Source organism: Schistocerca americana, chromosome 1 (genome assembly GCF_021461395.2).
Source record: "Schistocerca americana isolate TAMUIC-IGC-003095 chromosome 1, iqSchAmer2.1, whole genome shotgun sequence".
Classification (NCBI taxonomy): domain Eukaryota; kingdom Metazoa; phylum Arthropoda; class Insecta; order Orthoptera; family Acrididae; genus Schistocerca; species Schistocerca americana.
The window spans coordinates 517,925,607-517,946,862 of NC_060119.1; the positions used below are offsets into that span (position 1 = coordinate 517,925,607).

Below are 21,256 nucleotides of genomic sequence, written 5' to 3' on the forward strand. Positions count from 1 at the left end.
AAGGGAGCGACAGTAGCGCTCCAAGCGGCGAGTAAGATGAAATTCAGACGCGTCGTAAGCATAATGTTTGTTTTGCATCCATTTCCTACGTAATTTACGAAATATTTGAATGATTTTCTTGCCGCCAATGGTTTGTATAGTATCAGAAGGCGTATATGTTTCTAAGAATGATTCTAAACTAAGCGCAAGTATGGACAAAAACCACGAATCGAGTGGCAAGCTACAACACATTCGTGAAGAAGCACTTGTGACGTTGGATAGAATTGCAGCTTACCACGTTGATATCAAAAGAATATAAATACACGGATTCGCATGTAACAAGCACAGACATGTACCTCTTCAAGGAAAAGCGATTGACAGCTCATTTATCGTTCTGTAGGCCTACTGTGTTTGTCATTGCCGCCTGTTGCCAGAAGTACGACCTTCATCTTTATATTATTCTAAGTGGGACAAGCAACTGCCAAATAGTGGGAGAAATATGTTGAAACATTATAATGAGCTCCATAATGAGATTTTCACTCCGCAGAGTGTGCACTGATATGAAACATCCTGGCAGATTAAAACTGTGTGCCAGACCGAGACTCGAACTCGGGACCTTTGCCTTTCGTGGGCAAGTGCTCTACCAACTGAGCTACCCAAGCACGTCTCACGCCCCGTCCTCACAGCTTTGATGATGGCTAAGCCATGTCTTCGCAATATCCTTTCTTTCAGCAGTGCTAGTTCTGCAAGTTTCGCAGGAGAGCTTCTGTAAAATTTGGAAGTTAGGAGACGAGATACTGGCAGAAGTAAAGCTGTGAGGACGGGGCGTGAGTCGTGCTTGGGTAGCTCAGTTGGTAGAGCACTTGCCCGCGAACGGCAAAGGTCCCGAGTTCGAGTTTCAGTCCGGCACACAGTTTTAATCTGCCAGGAAGTTTCATTATAATGAGCTGATTACATTTCACGCAAAACCAAATATTTAAATAATTTTCAAACAATCTGTCAATGAACAAGGTGCTAACAAAATAATGTCATCACACGAAGGAAGCAAGAAAAATTAAGTGAATAATAACAGAAATGAATGAAATACATACCAAACATTACGCTTTTGTAAGACACGAATAACTGTACTTAATCTAATCACTTCATCGTCAAAGCAGGTATGTGTTGACGATTCACACGAATCTGGCACTGATACATGGAGAGTTGAACTGGCTGCTTCTGTGTCATAGGACTGTTTTACAGCTTTAGATGGATTGTCGAATCTTTGTGGCAGTTTCTTCTTCATCGTCAGTTGAGGTGGCTTATTTGGGATGTCAAACATTGTGGGTACTGCATTCCACACGAGTTTATTATTGTCTGCGTTCTTGAAATGGTTTTGTTCGAAATGTAGCGAACAAAACCTAATATTATTATACAGGTAAAGTGGGTCTTTTTTCATAAGGTCTTCTCGTCTGCTATTAACTAGCCATTTTCTGCTCTCAAAATGAAACATTGATGATTAATACACATGTAGTTTGCAAGTAAATCCTGACGATACAGTTTAGTAACATGATGGTATATACCTTTCAGGATCCTTAGGAAACCTAAAAATAGACACACCTAGCGAGGTGGCGCAGTGGTTAGACACTGGACTCGCATTCGGGAGGACGACGGTTCAATCCCACGTCCTGTCATCCTGATTTAGGTTTTCCGTGATTTCACTAAATCGCTCCAGGCAAATGCCGGGATGGTTCCTACCAAAGGGCACGGCCGACTTCCTTCCCCGTCCTTCCCTAATCCGATGACCTCGCTGTCTGGTCTGCTTCCCCAAAACAACCAACCAACCTAAAAATAGACAGCTGTGGTGTCTTCTTCCTGTTGTTGTACAATTTATTCCGCTACAAACGCTTCCGCTTGTAAAAACCATTGTAGAAATCAAAATAGACAACCACTATTCGCTTTCACGATCGCGCCGAACTCACAGTTTAAGTTACTGGCCGCTTTGGGCTCTGCTGGCGCGGTATCAACAAAATCAAGGCATATTGTCGCGACTATTATATTAGACTGTGGTTCTTTCCTAAAGGACAATAAAAATCTTTTTATGGTATAATCGAGTAGTCGTTGTCGTTCCGATCAGTACTACAATTGGCAAATCGATCGAGCGTGTGTGGTACAGCAAGTCACAGCCGCCTGATAGAGACGGCTGTGAGTAAGTAGTGTGTTATATCTGTGATTAGCTTCTGTTACCCGCGTGCTGTGTGATTATGTTTATTGTTTACATCTACAATCATGGTAGATAAGTGGGTGTACAACACGGTGCTGTGTCAGACATTCTCGCCATGCGGTAATTACATGTGTGCTGGCAATACATATGGTGATGTAGCCGTTTACGAGTAAGTTGTCCTTTGTTTCTGTTTAGAAGTTGATTTCTTTCTTACACGAATTTATTTATTTGGATTTAAATTCTGTGAAACATTTAGTCTTAAGAATTGCCAGACACATTTTTCCTGCGATACAGAGAAATGACTAAGCAACATCTTACAGTTTTCTAAAATTTATTTTGCATTTGCTCTCGTGAGACGGAAGTTCTGTATGGGTGTGTTCAACAATGTGTAACTTGTAAAGTGTTAAATATAGTATTACAAGAATTTTGGAAGGGTGTGTAGCTACCAAAGAACGTTTGCCTTTTGGCGGTGACATTCCTGTTGAGTCTGTGTTAAATACGGTATCATCATAGACAATATGGGATTCACAGCAACTTCGTGAATCCATCAGGCCACCTGTACATATTTCCCGTAGTTTCAGCCTCCTTGGCGGACTTGAAATGAATGAAATAGTTTCTTGTAAAAGGATATACAGTATATTATTGAAATATTTCAGATCATGATATATTGAGATGCAGGGACACTACTTAGTGTCTGGAACACGGATCTGCACACAAGTAGTTCTAGTTAATTATTTATTGTAGATGGGTAATTGTTTGAATTTTCTGATAGGTCTATTTGTTATGTAAATGGACTGACATTATTTCTTCTTCAGTTTACAGAAAATACTAAGTCCTTCAGAGGATGTTTCTCCTCCATTTAGAAAACCAGAATATCACTTTCTGGTCAACAAGGATGTACAAATATGTAGCATGGCCACAACAAGCAAATTTCTCCTGACTGGTACTGTGGGTGAAATAAATGGCTGGGATTGGAAGTCTGTTACTTCGACATCAGGGAAAGCTCCCAAGCCATTATGGTCTCTTCAGCTTCCTTCATGCAAGTAAGTATCCAGCATATTTTGTCAATACTAATATGTCTTGCGTACCAATTAGAGTGTGGTAGTCAACTAGAGTGTGGTAGTGGACTCCTGTAAAATCTTGGCTACAGTGACAGATTGATCAGTAGCGTAGTTCAAATTCTGGATTAAGTTGATAGGCAATATGGTGAGTTGGCAAAGACAATGAAAGTGAATGTAAAATAAAGGTTGTGGTAACTTATTGATCTGAAACACAGCCTGAATATAAAAGTTTAAGCCATATTTTGTGCACGGTGCCATATTTAACACACCTGTTGCTATGGGAATGAAAACTGCTTGGTAAATCGGATCCCATATTAGATAATGGGCAAACATCAGATGAGTATTTTGATATGAATGTCGTACATGTACAGTGAAAGTTGCAATTGGGGATGAGGGTACACTACACAACTTGTACCTCACACATCTGTGCTTGATTGAAGTTGTTGTTTGTTAACAAATTGTGTTTCCACAAGAAATTTGTACGTATTCAGAGACATGTATGGTGAAGTGACCTAAATACGAGACAAGTTCACAAAATTTGATTGTATTGTTTGAAGAAATAAGAGGAAGGTCTCTGTTTGTATGGTTTTAAGAAATAAAAAGAGGGAGGTACCTGCCCACCAGGACAGCTGTGCATTTTACAGTGCCATGTCCAGGGTGGAGAGGTGTTCATGCCCCAGATTGAATCCATCTGACAGGTTAAAAACGATTGTCGGTGTGCCTGGTTGTGGTTTTCATGCAGTATCCCACATTCCTCACACTTTTGCATGAGTAACTCAGGACGCAGACAGTTGGGCTGCACATATACTGTCACCTGGGGAAACAGGGTGGCAACAGAAATGACCCAAAGTGCACGTGGAAAATTTCTTTCTTTCTGAAACACATTCTTACAGCACTTTAAATCCTGTTTCATCCTAAAACAGATAAGGGCAAAATTGAGCTAAAGCAAGGCTACTGGGTTAATAACTCCTGGGATTAAACTATCTTGTACTGGGAATATAGAGCTCCAGTAATTCAAAGAACACCTATAACATCGCCATTAAAAAAGCAAATCTTGTGTACTATGCTTAAGAAATAAAACACTCCAAAAATAAAGCAAAAATGATTTGGAACATTAGTAGACAAGAAATAAACACAACTAGTGATCCAAATGAAACTGAATCTCCAGAAAATTGCTCTGGCAGAATGGAAACACTTAAAATTTACCCACCAAATTCAATAATAGTTTTGGGATTGACAATAGTCTGGCTAGTACTTTTGCGGTTATATTTGTGAATGATTTAGAATGTAATTTTTTTGCCAAATTTCTGCAACTAAGAGAAAAAAGAAACTGTTTACCTTGAACATAATGTCAGCAATATTTTATTACTGATTGAATGTGGCACTTATGAGATTAACCCTTTTGCCCAAGTAACAGGCAAGACACACCCAAAAATAACTTTTACTCTGGAAGTAGAAGAAAGGAACTAACTATCAAGAAAGTTTACAACAACCGTAAAGTTTTGATTTTCAGAAAATCTACATGTACCGATCGCATATCAGAGTAAAAACTACAACGATCTCGACGAAACACTGAATGCAGACCTTGAAGTCCTGAACACCTATTACTCCAAGTGGCACCTACTTCCCAACCCCAACAAAACAACCAGCACTATAATGCACCTCAACAACAGAGAGACACACAGAAAATTACAGATCTTTTCGAATGGCCAAAGCGTAAGACATGAGGATAAGCCTAAATATTTGGGAGTGAAACTAGACCGGACCCTAACGTACAGCTCACACCTCGAAGACACAAAGCAAAAACTAAAATCGCGCAATGCTATCCTTTCGAAACTGGCTGGAACAACATGGGGATGTAGAGCGAGCACTTTGAGAACTTCAGCACTAGCCCTTGTCTACAGTGTAGCTGAATAATGTTCACCAGTCTGGAGGAGAAGTGCAAACGTATCTAAAGTGGATGTCCAGCTGAGGGAGACAATGCGAATAATCTCGGGAACACTCAGGGCCACCCCCTGTGCATGGCTTCCTGTACTGGCGAACATAGAGCCTCCAGAAATCAGGCGATCACAGCTAGCCCTAAAAACCTACAGGAAAATTATAGACAACCCGGACCTCCCTATCCACCAAGATCTGACACCGACAAACAGGCCTAAATCCAGATCACCTTTTTGGAAAATCGGTGAAGAACTACTAGCCTTTGAGCCGAGAAGGGCCTGGAACGAAGTATGGTCGGCAAGTGAATTTAAGAACAAGAACTTAGTACACGATCCGAACAAGAAGATTGATGGCTTCAACCTACCAAGATGAGTGTGGACAGCTCTAAACCGGGTCAGAACGAGTGCTGGGAGATGTAAACACCTGATGAACAAGTGGGGCCTGGCAGACAGCGCTGTATGTGAGTGCGATGAAATACAGACAATGGACCATCTACTCGTGTGCAAAGTGTATGGCTATGGTGGTGAACTCATGGACATACATAGACTCAGTGACTCAGCCATAGAGTGGCTCAAAAACATATCTAATATAGTGTAGAATTATATTGTTTTCTTTTTAGTATATAGTGATAAGAATATTGTAAATTATGCCTCTGTGATGCCGAACGAGTAAATAAATACATGTACCGATATTATGATCAATGCCAGTTCATGCCAATCACTGTGATATAGAAAAGCATTTCTTGTCCCATTGATTCACCAGCTCTTTTGTTTGTCTTTGGTTAACTGTGAAGAACATAAAGAACTTAGTATTTTCAAGCAAATTGCAACAGCCAGTGGTTTTTCAGCAAATGACATTTTGTTCATTATGTGCTCTTGCAATAGGCTGTAGCGATCAACAATGCCGTTTGCTGTAGTTGTGTTTAGTGTCATTTTTATCATGGCTGTTAAGGTGTTTATGTGCTAGCATTAGAAGTGCTGCATTTCAGCACTGACAGAGTCTGTTTAGTCTTTGACTTTTGAGTGCAACTTTCTTTTATTTCAGTAGAGTATGTACCTACACATTATTGTTCTAAAGAGATGGTTTTGCTCACATGATAAGCTTCTCTTAAGCTGCTTTTCCTAATAAGAATTTTGCTTCGTTGTTGTGTTAAATAAAGATATTATTCTACAGTGCGCAGAGTTACAATTTGTGTACCAGCCTGGCTGAATAGTGTGACACACAAAATTAAATTGTTCGGACAGTCCATACTTAGCCTTTCTGAAAATGCTAAAGAAAAAAAAAAAGATAAAAACTATGCAAATACACACTTATATGGAAAACAGAAGTAGTGAGGAAAGAAAGGGTCATTCCAACAGAATTTAATGGCAATATGTTCCAGCAAATGGAGAAATGTTTTAGAAAATTTAATGTTAGATGTGGTTTCCAATTTAACAACAATCTAAAACATCGTGCAAAGTATAAGCTGGGAAGCGCATGTGATAAATTTGATGGCTCTGGGGTATACTGGATTGAGTGTAACAATGTGTTTAGTTTCATAATGACCAAACTGATTGCTGTTTCCGTAAGGTTTAAGCAGCATTTACAGCCATGTACTACTGCTTTTCAGAAAACCTATATTTATAGATATTATCAGTGCTCTATACTATAGGGAGCGTTGCGAATAGTATACTTATTCTCCATAGGTGCATAAAGGCCAGCTCACGATATTGCTGAAAGAGCTTGAAATTTATAAAGGCAAAAGACAGGAGTCAGCTAGAACAATCAGTGGGCAAAGTGATTTTGTGCATAATATCTATGTTACTTTGTTTGAAACGTTTTACATTGATCATTGAATACTGGATCTTACTATTAAGAAAGTTAACAATAAACATAAATTTTTGATTTACATTGCTTTGGGGTTGCACTTACAAGGGGATAGCACCTACTAATCATAGTCAATTTCAACCAGATTTATGGTGTATGGAAGGATTGACCAGAAATGAAAGTGAGAGGAGTGCGAGGTCCAGATGGTCAAGTATTTGGAGAGTCAGGGTGAGGCATGAACCAGTGGTTGGCACAGCAGGTAGAGCACAGAATGGTAATCCAGGGTTCATGGGTTGATTCCCTATGTGGAAACATCATTTATTTTCAGTTTTTATGTTACTTACACTGCAAATAAACTAAAGTATGAACAAAGTAACACACTCGTAACATAGTATGCTTTAACCCTTTCTGGAAAATTATTTCCAACAGTCTGTATGGCCTCTTTTGGGCCTTGGATTCAAAAAATAGGGGGTGAATATGTGGCAGAATATAGGAATACCACCAACGCCTTGTCAAAAAGTGGGAAACTTAAAGTAGCCTCACACAAAAGCTGGTGTGATGAAGCTGCATGTCCAGTGAACAAATTTTTTTCTGTTAATTGACTCGTGGGGATGACAAATCTGTTCATGAAGTGCTTTGAGGACAGAGCACTGGGCACTGATGAACTGAAACCTGTTTTTTTGCTGTCAATATCTTGTCAACACTTTTGTCATTTGAGCACATGGGCCCAAAAAGCTACAGGATTTCATAGAACATCTGAATTCCATCCTTGAAAGCATCCATTTTACCATGAAAATATAAAAAAAGATAGCAAACTTCCTTTTATGTCTCCAAGTACCTAGCTGCTAGCATTCCTTGCAGAAGAAGAGCATGCTAAACACACTAATACACAGCGCATACTTCATCTCAGATGAACAAAGTCTGACAGCAGAGCTGTGGCACTTGCAATCCATCTTCCATGAGAATTGATACAGCAGCCAGCAGCTTTAGATGGCACTGCGACACAAGAGCCCCAAAAGCGATGTGGAAGAGGAACAAAGGAAGACCACTTTCATGCCATTTGCTGACTGTGTATCATCAAAACTTGGCATACTACTGCAAAAACACCACATAAGACAGATTTTCCACTCACCACTCAAAACAATGAAAGATGCCCTGTATCTCAACAAAGATAGTGGTGTTCCAAATTCTGTGTGAATGGACAAATCATTCGCACTATTAAAGACTGATGAATAGAATGTGAGCACAACACCCGCTTACTGCAGCCTAACAAATCTTAGCGAAACTCTGCGTTGAAAATGGACATAAAATTAATTACCAATAGACCAAAGTGCCGGCTACAATGATAAATTTTGGGACTGCATTTTCAAAGAAGCAACTGACAATTGAAATTCATAGGACTGATATTTAATCAGCTGGGACACTGGGTTCCAACTGAGCAAGACATAGGAACCAATATTAAGGTCCACCAAAGCACAGTGTTGAGGACTTTCGATGATCAGATCTGGCAGTAGATCTGAGAAACATGGAAGCAAAAGCAAAACCAAGATTCTAAGGCAGTTTTCCTCCTCCTGGGATTATGCAGATACAGAGTCAATTGAAATTAGGTTCTGAGATGGTCTATTGAAAAAATATAGTTCCCTACAACTGAGTCAGGCGTGGAACCCTGCAGTGAACCAAAAAGAAGCAAAACCTTCCAGTATATTGCGTCCACAGCTTCCGAAAATAGTGCAGACACTGTAGACCACAGTACGCAGCCGGTCACTGTTGCTGTTGCTGCCGCTGCCGCCGCCACCACCACCACCAGCGCTGCCAGCACCACCACTTACTGTGGTGGCTTCACAGACAGCGATGGAAGCCGTGAGATGGTGGGGGTAACAGCCCATGTATATAGGATGCTGACACGAGCAGAGCAGCGGCCATCAGAAACCACTTGAAGATGACAAGAAGCCTGTTTGCTGAAATATCATGGAGAACTTAGGATGTGACACATGCAGATACATGAAAATTCTATTAATGTAATGTGTGCCACAACAGAAGCAAAAGATGCAAGACTCAACCTTAGCTGTCACAGCTCAGATGATAGCCGAAGAAGCCAGGTGGTTCAGAACCAACAGTTTAAGTCTTACTCCCACAAAGAGTTATGTTACATAATTCCAGATAAGCGGTAATGACCTTTCAGCCTCAACGTAATGGTCATACACTGATTAAAGCAAAGTGTTTAATATTCATTGGGATCCAGCTGGAAAAATAAGTTAAGATGGAGTCAACACACAGGTGAAATAATCTAGAATCTCAGTTCTGCATGTTTTGCCCTTAGAAGTCTCTCTCACTGTGTTCTCCTAAAAACAAGAGAGTTGTCTCATTTGCTTATTTTTGCTCCCAGTTGTCTTATAGATTATCTTCTGGGGCAGTGCACCTAATGTAAACAAAGTTCTTGTTCAACAGAGTTGAGTAGCAAGAATATTTTAAGGTAGATAAATGTATGTCATGCAAAAGCCCATTAATGGATTTTTGAATTTTTACACTGACTTACCAAAACATTCACTCATCAATAGTTTTTGTTGCTTATGATATAAACTGGTTTTTACTGAACTGTGATGTACATAATCACAATACACACCACAAAGATAATTTTCATTAGAGTTTGCCTCTTTGTTCAGGGTTCAGAATGGAGTTATGTACTCTGGTGGGAAGCTAAACAGCAAACTCTTGTTCGGCGTAAAAGCAAGAAGCTGAGAATCCTCATCAGTTCAAAAGAAAATAAAAAACCTGCATCATGGGCCATTGTTTCTGCAAATTATCTGAGTACCTAGATCCAGACTGAAAATGTATGTTAGCTGGATGGCATGTAAAAACATTTATTATAAAGGTGTACAAATGTAATAATATAAATATGACTTGGTATTGATGATGTAAAAATTTTTGCTCTGAAATATACCATTGCAATCAAGTAAATATTAAGCTACTAATAGCAGATAAACAGTAGCTATTCAGGGTGATTCAGCTGCCCCTACTGACGTCATTTTATGCAGCCCGCAATGTTAAATCTGGCCTTCAAAAACTATGCAAAAGATTTTTTTATTCTGTCATTCGCTCCACGCAGTATGTATGTGTGTGTGTGTTTAGCCGTTGGGGGCAAACCTTCTTCTGTCGCTCCCCCCACGCTTACTTTGGGAGTGACATCTGCTCAAAAACCGGGGGGCTCGATCCCTCCCCCTCCTTCTCCACCGGCGTTGCCTCTGCCGGTTCCTCTCTCGCGGAAGGGGTCCCTCGGGGCTCTCCTTTCCTCCGTTTCTTCTCCTACCCAGCCGGATGTCAGCCAGTGGCTGAAGGTTCCGCCACCTGCTGGTCATAGGGCTTCTGCGTCGTCGTCAGCCTCCGACGCTCCTTCAGAGAGGCTCTCCCAGCCCTCTCACCCTAAGGGCAGATGTGAGAAGAAGGAACTGAATGTGTCCAAGAAGAAGGATGTTCCGGCGGTTTCAGTGCCGCCTGCTGTACATAGTCCTGGCTCCGGGGATGAGGTGGAGATCCTCGCCTCTGCCGCAGATCTCGCCCTCACGGAACCCTCGGGGGCCTTTCCTATGGCCTCAGCTGACTCTCCCCCGGTGGCAGCAGTTGGCTCTGAGGCGCCGTCTGCCTCTTAGTCGCCTTCACGCCCTCCCAGTCCCTTACTGCTTCCATTCTCCAGTGGAATTGCGGTGGTTATTTCCGCCACCTGCCTGAGCTCCGGATGCTTCTGAGTGCTTCCCCTGTTCTCTGCATTCCTCTGCAGGAAACTTGGTTTCCAGCAATGCAGACCCCCGCCCTTCGTGGTTATCAGGGATACTATAAGAACCGTGCTGCCTGTCAATGAGCATCAGGTGGAGTTTGCCTCTTTGTTCACCACTCTGTCTGTAGCTCGCCAGTATACCTTCTGTCGCCTTTAGAGGCAGTCGCTGTCAGGGTTGAGCTCTCACCAGCTATTGCTGTTTGCTCTGTTTACATTCCTCCGGATGGGGAGCTCCCCTGACATGTCTTGGCTGCGCTGCTGGCTCAGCTCCTGCCACCATTGCTGCTTCTGGGCGATTTCAATGCCCACAACCCTCTATGGGGTGGGACTGTCTCCGATGACCGTGGTCGTGCCGTGGAGCATGTGTTGGCTCAGCTCGACCTTAGCCTCTTGAACACCGGTGCTCCCACGCATTTCAGTGTGGCCCATGGCTCGTTCTCGGCCATCGATCTCTCTCTTTGCAGCCCCGGACTTGTCCCATCCCTCCGCTGGAGGGTGCATCCTGACCTGTGTGGTAGTGACCATTTTCCCATCTATTTGTCACTGCCCCAGTGTCATTCTTCTGGGCGCCTGCCCCGCTGGGCTCTCCACAGGGCTGACTGGCCGGCTTTTACTTCCGCTGCAACCATTGAGTCTCCCCCACAGGGTGACATTGACGAGGTGGTCCGTGTCTTAACCACGTCAATCATTTCAGCGGCCGAGGCTGCCATCCCCCGCTCTTCTGGACTCCCTCGGAGGAAGGCTGTCCCCTGGTGGTCGCCGGAGATTGCTGAGGCTATTCGCGACCGTAGGCAGGCCCTCCAGCGTCATAGGCGGCACCCGTCTCTGGAGACCCTCATCGCCTTTAAGAGGCTCCGTGCCTTGGCCCGTCGTCTTATTGCACGGCGTAAGCAAGAGTGCTGGGAGAGGTATGTCTCCTCCTTGGGCTCCCGTGTCTCCCCCTCGCTTGTGTGGTCCCGGATCCGGCGGATTTACGGATACCATACCCCTATGGGTGTCCCTGGGATCTCCTTGGACGGCGCTGTCTGCACAGACGCTGCCGCCATTGCTGAACACCTTGCTGCGCACTTTGCTAAGAGCTCTGCGACTGCAACTTATCCCCCCGCCTTTCGCTCTTTCAAGGAGCGAGCCGAGCAGACGCCGTTATCTTTCCACATGCGTCGTTCTGCAAAAAACAATGCTCCTTTCAGCGAGAGGGAATTCCTCGCTGCCCTCGCCGATTGCCCTGATTCAGCACCAGCACCAGGACCAGACTGCATCCACGTGCAGATGCTGAAGCATCTCTCCAGGGACTGCCAGAGACACATCCTCACCATCTTTAACCGCATTTGGAGCGAGGGCGTGTTCCCGTCGCAATGGTGAAAGGGTGTTATTGTTCCCATCTTGAAGCCCGGTGCGGACCCACTGGCAGTGGACAGCTATCGTCCCATTACCCTCACCAACGTTTTGTGCAAATTGCTTGAACGTATGGTGGGGCGGCGTTTGTGTTGGGTCCTTGAGTCGTGTGGTGTCCTCGCTCCATCCCAGGGTGGCTTCCGTCGGGGCCGGTCTGCAGCGGACAATTTGGTGCGGCTGGAATCTGCTATCCGTATGGCCTTTGCCCGACGTAAGCATCTCGTTGCTGTCTTTTTTGATCTGCGGAAGGCGTATGACACCACATGGAGGCATCACGTCCTTGCTACGTTGCATGAGTGGGGTCTTCGTGGTCAGCTCCCGGCTTTTCTTCAAACCTTTTTATTGCGCCGCTCTTTCCGGGTGCAAGTGGGTGCCGCCTCTAGTTCATCTTATATACAGGAAAATGGGGTCCCGCAGGGCTCGGTGTTGAGCGTCTCCTTATTTCTAGTGGCCATTAGTGGTCTGGCAGCAGCCGTGGGGTCGTCGGTGTCTCCTTCCTTGTATGCCGACGACTTCTGCATCTTCTTTAGCTCCACGACTACGGGAGTCGCCGAATGCAGGCTGCAAGTCGCCGTTCGCAAGGCAGCATCATGGGCTCTGACTCATGGTTTTCAGTTCTCTGCAGCCAAGACTCGAGTTATGCACTTCTGCAGGCGTCGGACGGTCCACCCTCATCCTGAACTTTCCCTCGACGGCCACCTGCTTGAAGTGGTGGACACTTGCCGCTTCTTAGGGCTCAGCTTTGATGCCCGGCTCACATGGGTTCCTCATATTACTCAGTTGAAGCAAAAGTGCTGGCGGCACCTCAACGCCCTCCGCTGCCTGAGCCACACATCTTGGGGTGCGGATCGCTGCACGCTGTTGCGATTATACAGAGCCCTTGTGCAGTCCAGGCTTGATTATGGGAGCCTGGCCTATGGGTCTGCATCACCCTCAGTGTTGAAGTTGTTAGACCTCATACACCACTGTGGGGTTCGGCTTGCAACTGGCGCTTTTCGTACGAGCCCCGTGGATAGTCTACTGGTGGAGGCCGGGGTTCCCCCACTGCGGATTCGCCGCCATCGACTGCTCACCGACTATGCTGTCCACGTGCATTGCTCGCCGGGCCATCCCAATCGTCGCCTGCTATTCCCTGCCATGGTCCTCCATCTGCCCGAACGGCGACCTAGGTCTGGGCTTTCCATAGCTGTCCGCGTCCAGTCCCTGCTGTTGGAACTGGGGTCATTCCCTCTTCTGCCTCCCTTCCGGGTCCATGCACCTACGCCTCCCTGGTGTTTGCCCCGGCCATCCGTCCATCTGGACTTGGCACAGGGACCCAAGGACTCGGTTCCGCCTGTGGCCCTCCGTCGCCGTTTTCTTGCACTCCTCGCCTCCTTTCCGGTATGTGAGACTGTCTACACTGATGGTTCCCTGGTTGATGGTCGCACTGCCTACGCTTTTGCTCACGCTGCCCATGTTGAACAACGCTCCTTGCCGGCTGGCTGCAGTATTTTTACTGCAGAGCTGGTGGCCATATTGTGCACTCTTGAGCATATGCGTTCCCGCTCAGGTATGTCCATCGTCATCTGCAGTGACTCCCTGAGCAGCCTCCAGGCCATTGACTGCTGCTATACCTCTTCTCTGGTGTCCTCTATTCAGGAGTCTGTTTTCGCCATTACCCGCTCTGGTCGTTCGGTGGTCTTTATTTGGACGCCAGGTCACATTGGCATCCCGGGGAACGAATGTGTTGACAGGCTGGCCAAAGGGGCGATCGACGCCCCAGCTTTGGAAATCAGCCTCCCGGCTCGCGATCAGCAGCTGGTGTTGCGCCGTAAGGTGCTTGGGATGTGGACTGCTGAGTGGCGTGACATGACATCCCTGAATAAACTGCGGGCTGTCAAGGAGACGACCGATGTGTGGCGCTCCTCCCTGCAGGCTTCTCGCAGGGACTCTGTCATCCTGTGTCGGCTGCGCATCGGCCATACCTTCGTGACGCACGGTCATCTTTTGCGTCAGGAGGATCCCCCCCTTTGTCGGTGTGGGTTCCGGCTGACGGTCGCCCACGTTTTGCTGGAGTGTCCCCGACTGCGCACCCTCCGGCAGTCTTTTAATCTCCCGGGCACTTTGCCTCTGGTTTTATGTGACGATGCCTCCATGGCTGACAACGTTTTAAATTTTATCCATGGCAGTCCTTTTTATGGTTCTATTTAGGGAGGTCCTGCACCTTTCCCTTTCTGTGTCTTTTGTCCTCGCGTCTCTCAATCTTTGTTGCTGTTTTGGTGTGTCGTCGGATGGTTGACTCTTTCCCTTTGTTTTGTTCTTGTGGTCAGTCACCCAGTCTCCGGCCATCTTATTTTCTTCTGTTCCTTTCTGTCTGGTGTTCATCTGTACTCTTCTTGTCTGTAGTGTTTGTTGCCTAATTTGTGTTCTTTTAGTGCCTTGGGGGGGGGGAGTCTCCTTCCCCTTGGGGTTTTACCTGTTCCGTGAATTCATGTCTCGCCTGTTTGTGGAATGGGGGACTGGTGACCTTAGCTGTTTAGTCCCCCTTAAACATCCCAACAACCACCACCATCCATCAACAGTCAGGATTTCTAGTGTGTTGTTCTTTGCAACGCCTCCCACCACTAAAAAAAAAAAATTGTGATTGCACGAACTATTCACGATACCTGACCTTTTTTGGACACTATTGCTCTATTGATTAGGCTATTACACCATCAGCATTGTCAGATATTTCATTAACATTATTAACTTAAACATGTTCTAAGGGTAATGAAAGAAAAATGACTCTTTTTTTTAACATTATGCAAAAACTAATTATCATGACAATCTGATGCAAACTGAGCCCTTACTAGCACAGTAGTTTTGTAGTTGGAAGGCTTGATGAATACATTGCTGTAATAGCTTATTTTATGACGTTAAAATTAAAAAATTATTGTGTAGAATTTACACAAGTATAAATTTTACAATTGTTAACTACTTAACTAAGCCAGTGGTATAGAGGTCAGTCACTGAACACCAAAAATGGTCATATGTGGGAAATGTGCCATGAACAATTTAGTAGAAATCCTGACCGGTGGGGGCTGGCATGAGAGTGTGGATGAGTTTGAAGGTAACTTTTCTGTTTTCTTGAATAAGTCAAAAACTGTGACCTCTAGGGAAAACATATCTCAGTACAAAATCTAACTACATTAAATTTCCTACAATAAGATCCTGTTCATTTTTTTCTATAGGACTAATAGTTTGCGTGTAGTGAGCGAGAGAATATCAAAATCTTGCATGTGCTTTTTGAAGACCAGATATAACATTGGGGGTTGCATAAAATGATGTTGGTTTGGGTAGCTGAATTAAACTGTATAGCAAAACAGAGGAGGCAGCAGTTTATTTTTTTTTATTTTTTTCAGAGTTACTCAATTAATTTTAAATGGTGTAAGTGTGAATCACTAATTAGTATAGTGATAGTTTTTTTGTTAATATAATATACAGATTGACTTTCAGCGCTGTCCTGAAGCCCTACCAAGTCAGAAATGTATGCAGAAATCTAAAATCTGGGACAAAATTAAAACTTATAAAGTTTTCCAACACATGGGCTTTTACAGTTGTGGAGGTGAAGGTAGAGTAAAAATAGAAATTCGTATTCAGAAGCCTGAACAGAATTTTTGTGACATGTGCTTTAGATGAACTTTGTTAGACAGGTACAGGTACATTTGTATCAGAAAAGGACTTCGTAGTAAAATTACTACAACCAATAGAAGACGGTGTTAACAACAATAAAGACTGCCTAGAAATGTATTATCTACTTTAGCCCTAAAGTGTGCCCAAAAGGAAGGGATGCAGGAATCCAAAAGAAGAAATGGGCATCAGATCAGGGTATATCATAGAGTAATCTTTGAAGAGAAGAGAAAAATAAAAGAAAGACTCTGAAAAGAAAAAAGATGCATATGTTTGAGTGGTTGAGGATAATAACCTTGAGAAATGATTTCAGAGCCAGTAGAACAGGTGAAGAGAGACTGTGGAATGAAGCCTATGGAAGATGAAACTTGAATAAAACTGGTTTAAGTTAAAGGGTGAGCCTGTGTTGTGGAACCATTTTAACAAGTAATATGTGGGAAATTCCATATTTTGCAACTGCAATCAGGTGTTATGTAGACCAGATACTTTTTACTTTATTTATTATTAGCTTGGTTGATCAAAACAAAGCACACAAAATGAAAGTGGCTGTATAAAAATGTGCAAATGATAAAATATTGTGTATCAGTACAGTGCAATGTGCTAAAAAAAAAGAATTCTTATTTGTAGAAGAATGCATGAAAATAATGTAGGAACCAAAAGACTGACCACTGAAGATACTTTAAGACTTTGGAGATGAGTGATGTAGCTCCTATGTCACAAGGATTATGCTGTAGAAAGGCGAGTGATGTAGGACTGGCATCGACAGTTCTCAGCCTTGTAAATGTATTCCAACATTTCTCTTGTGCCTATCATTGGTATAAAGTTACTCTGTGATGCTTGTACTACCATGATAAAACACAGATGGCAACAGCAGTATTGGCAGAAATGGAATACCAATGATATTGTGTGTTACTTGCTTTGCAGTGTTCACGTTTCCCTTGCTGCCACATGCTGTGCTTCACAAGGTCACATGCAATGCAGAGGGCATCAATCGTTATTGGCTATTTCTTTCTTATTTATTTTGAAGATGGTTTTATAGTACAGTACTCAAAAGTAGAAAAGGCTAGCTAAAGATGTAATTGTGCACAAACTGAAAAAAATGTACTTTCATTTTGCAGACAAAATCATTGCAGTTTGTGAAATTGGAAGACATTAGGAATGTATTTCTTCTGACAACAAAACACAAGTTGGCTGCATCCTATGTTTATGTCAAAACAAAATTAGGAATGACAGAGAAGGTGAAACATGGCTGCATTTTGGATTATAATAAAAGTATGGTTGGTATGGACCACTTTATCTGATACTACCCTTTTGTGAGGCAGCAAATGAAGTGGCAGAAGAAAGCTCATATTCATGTTTTTACAATGATGATTGTTAAATTGATGAGTTTATTTAAAAGTTGAGGCTTATTAGCAGACATCTTGTTGAATTCGCTACTGAATTGGCAGTGCCTCTAATAATCCAAGAAGGATGGCTTGGTTGAATCAACTTCCTCTCAAAATAATTCACTTGCAAGCAGACTTGGTGGAAGACTTTTCCTAAATTGACTCCAGCTACAGAAATGTCAAAGCGGCCTCAAAGGAGATGGGAAGTTTGTGCAGAATGAAGCAAGGGAAGATCTGGAAAAGTGACAAGGAAAGATACCAGGTACTACTACGAAGAATGTGATGTAGGACTTTGTTTTCTAAAATCCTTTGAAATTTTTAATTCTAATGCGGAATGGAGCTAAATAACTACATTTTCAACCAGTTTTAATTTTAGTGCCAACAGGTTTCTAATTCTGTCTGCATTTAGGAAACAAAGGACAATGTTGTTTTCCTTCTTGCAAAAACTACATAGTTTAATTTCAATGTAAAAGGGATGTTCACTGATGTAAGTCTATGTCTCTTTGCATGGTTTCATTGAAAATAGACCCTTGTTCCAAATGCAATAAACTGACATAATTTCTGTGCTGTAGAAACTGCTCCATAACATTTAGAAAACTATGAGAAGGCACTGTCTCAGGTAGTTGAAATAAACCCTGGCAGCCTAGTCCTTGAGGTATTAAATAAAGCAAAATAAGTCTGATTCAAGTAAGTCTTTATTGGTCATGAAAGACAGACTAACTCCCATATCTCTTGTAAAGTTGCAGTTGTGGAAGAGAGGCCTCAAAACAAAAAGAAACTATTTAAGTCTATTTATGTGAAATACAGACATTATTCACATTATATGATTTGATTTTTATACAAAATAAGAACCAAGTTATGTGGTACTTTGGCTTCAGATTCAGGAGGTGTGTTATTCGTATCTTCTTCAAAGTTGACATCATTGTTATACCTCTAGTCCACAAAGAATTAATATGTTTTTGGAAATGTTTAATGCAGTTTTAAAACTGGCATTATGGCTGTGATTTACGTTACAGAGTTCAAAAGAATTGTTGTACGGTGATCAACAATTTCCTTTGAAGATGCTCTTAGCCTTCATTAGCTTGTTGAATTTGCGACATTGCAAAAATACATATGAAAGCTACAAATGTACATCAAAATATCACTATGGCAAACACTGCGTCTTCCGTTCCTGTTGTCTGAATCTTCCTCAACTAGCATGAGAACTTTTTCAACCAGAGAAAATGATGATAAAAGTTAGGTTTTCCCATTGTGAGATGGACCAACAGAAAGCTGTTGGAATATCGTAAAGTAGTACACAGTTCCACTTGTACTGTGAAATTCATCTGACAACCAGTTTTGGATGTTAAATAGCCATTTTCAAGTTGCATGTAATTGTGAAGCCACCCATTTGCGGCTGTTTTGGGAGTGTTACAAACACTTATGGTCTCAAGTGAGACTGTGGCCGTTCTTTACCGAGTTGTCCTACATTACTGAGCAAACTATAAATCTGCAGATGACATTTTCTTCGTTTTACTACTGGACACAGAAATATGTTGAGGCATTTTAGTATTACAGCAGCCACAGATGCTTGTAGTAGACATGATGCCATCCCACAAGACACTTTTACTTTCTGTAAATAGGAAAATGAACAATTGCAGTTATGGAAAAATAAGCCTCAGTGGTTGCAGTTAGTGAACTTACTGTTGATGACCAGCTTTCCATTTATTTGTATGGAAACCGCACACCAAGATTGGTTTAGTATGAAACGTTGACAGTAGTTATACCATAATTTCTTATGGTGAAACGAAGACCATTGGTTTGATGTTTTCAGATTTAAACCAAGACATTACCATTGCCAATAATTGCTTCTTCGACGTCAGATAATGAGTAGGTTCAACCTGCGACACTCTTGTCACAGATTAAATATTGCAGCGTGATGAAGCCCAAGGTTTTTCAGTGAGTGAATTTGTCATTTCGGCTTTGGTGCACACTGCTGTACTAGTTAGTGTTGTATATCCAGCTTGCAGGATAACTTTTAATTTTTCTGACAACTGACATTGGTTTAAAGTGACAGGCAGATGTATTGAAAGTTTCAGGTTGCAAGTACTCAGTGCATCAATGACTGTGTTCCAGTCCATTCCATTAATTTCGGAGAAAAGTAATCCTTTCATTTGTAATATGTTGCGGTGACTTACTATTGAGTGACAGAACATTTAATGTCTTCTCTCATTTAAAGAGAATTTGACTTCGTGCATGCACACAGTTTTCCACTTACTGTAATGTTTAAGGTGCCATTTACTTTCTCCGCCACCTTAATTAAGTTTTTTTCTTCAGGTATTTCTGATCTCACGATAAGGAAAGTTTATTTTCAGATGAACACAAGTTATCCTGATTGTATATGTTCCTATTATCTGGATACCAGGTCCAGATGTTTGTAGTCAGAGTCTTTTGGTGTTCCAGAATTAGTGGGTTGAGGTATTTCTAGTAAGTGCAAAATATGCACAAGAAAAGAAGCCACAAATTCAAAGATGTGTAATAGCATAGTCAGGAAATTAGATTTATCTTTTTTTAAAAAAAATTATTTTGTTCAATGGAAGAAAAACTTCTTTACATACTTAGCAAGCCACTGTACGGTGTGTGGCGGGTGGTACCCTGTAGCACGACAAGTCATTTCCTTTCCTGTTCCACTCACAATTGGAGTGAGGGGGGAAAAAACAACTGTCGATATGCCTCCTTGCGAGCTGTAATTCCTCTTAACTTACTCTTGTGGTCCTTAACACAAAATGTACATTGTGGCAATACAATCATACTGCAGCCAGCTCCAAATGCCTGTTCTCTGAATTTCCCCAGTTGTGTTCCTCGAAGAGAACGCTGCTCCCTCCCACCTCCTGAATTCCCATTTGAGTTCCCAAAGCACCTTCGTAATCCTTCCATATTTTTCAAACCTCCTGGCAACAAATCTAGCAGTCCACCTCTGAATTGCTTCGATGTCTTCCTTTAATCTGACCTGGTGCGGATGCCAAACGTACGAGCAGTACTCAGGAATGGTTCGCACTAGTGTTCTACGTGCAGTCTCCTTTACAGATGAACCACACTTCCCTAATATTCTCCCAGTAAACTTAAGTCGACCATTCACCTGCCCTGCTACAGTCCTTACATGCGCATTCCATTTCATATCATTTTGCAATATTATGCCTTGATATGAGTATTTAACTGTGTCAAGAAGCACACTATTAATGCTGTATTTGAACATTACAGGTTTGTTTTTCCTACTCATCTGCATTAACTTACATTTTTCTACATTTACAGCTAGGTACCATTCATCACACCAAGTAGCAATTTTGTATAAGTCATCTTGTATTATCCTGCATTCACTCAATGATGACACCTTCCTGTACACTACAGCATCATCAGTAAGGAGCTACAAGTTTCTGCTCATCCTGTCCATCAGATCATTTATGTAACTAGAAAATAATGGTGATTCTATCACCCTTCCCTGGGGCACTTCTGACAATACCCTTGTCTCTGATGAACTCTCACCATTGAGGACTACATACTGGGTTCTTGTACTTAAAGTCTGCAAGCCACTCGCATATCTGAAAACCTACTCCGTATGCTTTTACCTTCATTAACAGTCTGCAGTGGGACACCATTTTCAAGGAATCAAGGAATATGGAATCTGCCTGTTGCCCAACATGCACACATTAAAAAAAGTTTTGCATCACCCCTGTTCCTAGAAATCCTGAAGATAGACGTTGACTGTGGATATTGTATCACAGACACAGTCTCTTTGACTGTTCAGAGATGTCACTAAACCCGCCCAAAGATGGAAACAACCATGAATGAGCAGCGCCTATTAGACAGAGGGGGTCCGACAGCCGATCAGTTCCAGTCATTCCACCAGGAAGTAGGTACACGGCTCGTGTTGTCTGTAGTTCAACCATGCCCAGACAGTCAATACCACAGTTCGACCACATCCGCATTATGTCTAGATGTCTCAGAGTGAACCAAAGTGATGTTGTTCGGACATTGAGGAGATACAGAGACACAGGAACTGTTGATAACATGTCTTGCTCAGGCCGCCCGA

At 42.7% G+C, this 21,256-nt stretch overlaps 1 protein-coding gene across 4 annotated transcripts in view; it reads left to right on the top strand.

Annotated features, from left to right (window-relative positions):
• Positions 1-2,174: 2,174 nt before the first annotated feature.
• Positions 2,175-21,256, top strand: part of LOC124605282 (THO complex subunit 6) — a 54,816-nt gene continuing 35,734 nt past the window's right edge. For 3 of the 4 annotated variants that reach the window (XR_006978631.1, XR_006978633.1, XM_047136863.1), the window contains exons 1-2: positions 2,176-2,351; positions 2,998-3,225. Coding sequence is in view for 1 of the 4 variants with exons in the window: in XM_047136863.1 (XP_046992819.1) it covers positions 2,248-2,351; positions 2,998-3,225 (332 nt within the window). In the remaining 3 variants the exon portion in view is untranslated. Of the gene's footprint in view, positions 2,352-2,997; positions 3,226-21,256 lie in introns of all 4 variants that reach the window. The other variant, XR_006978632.1, reaches the window with a different exon arrangement.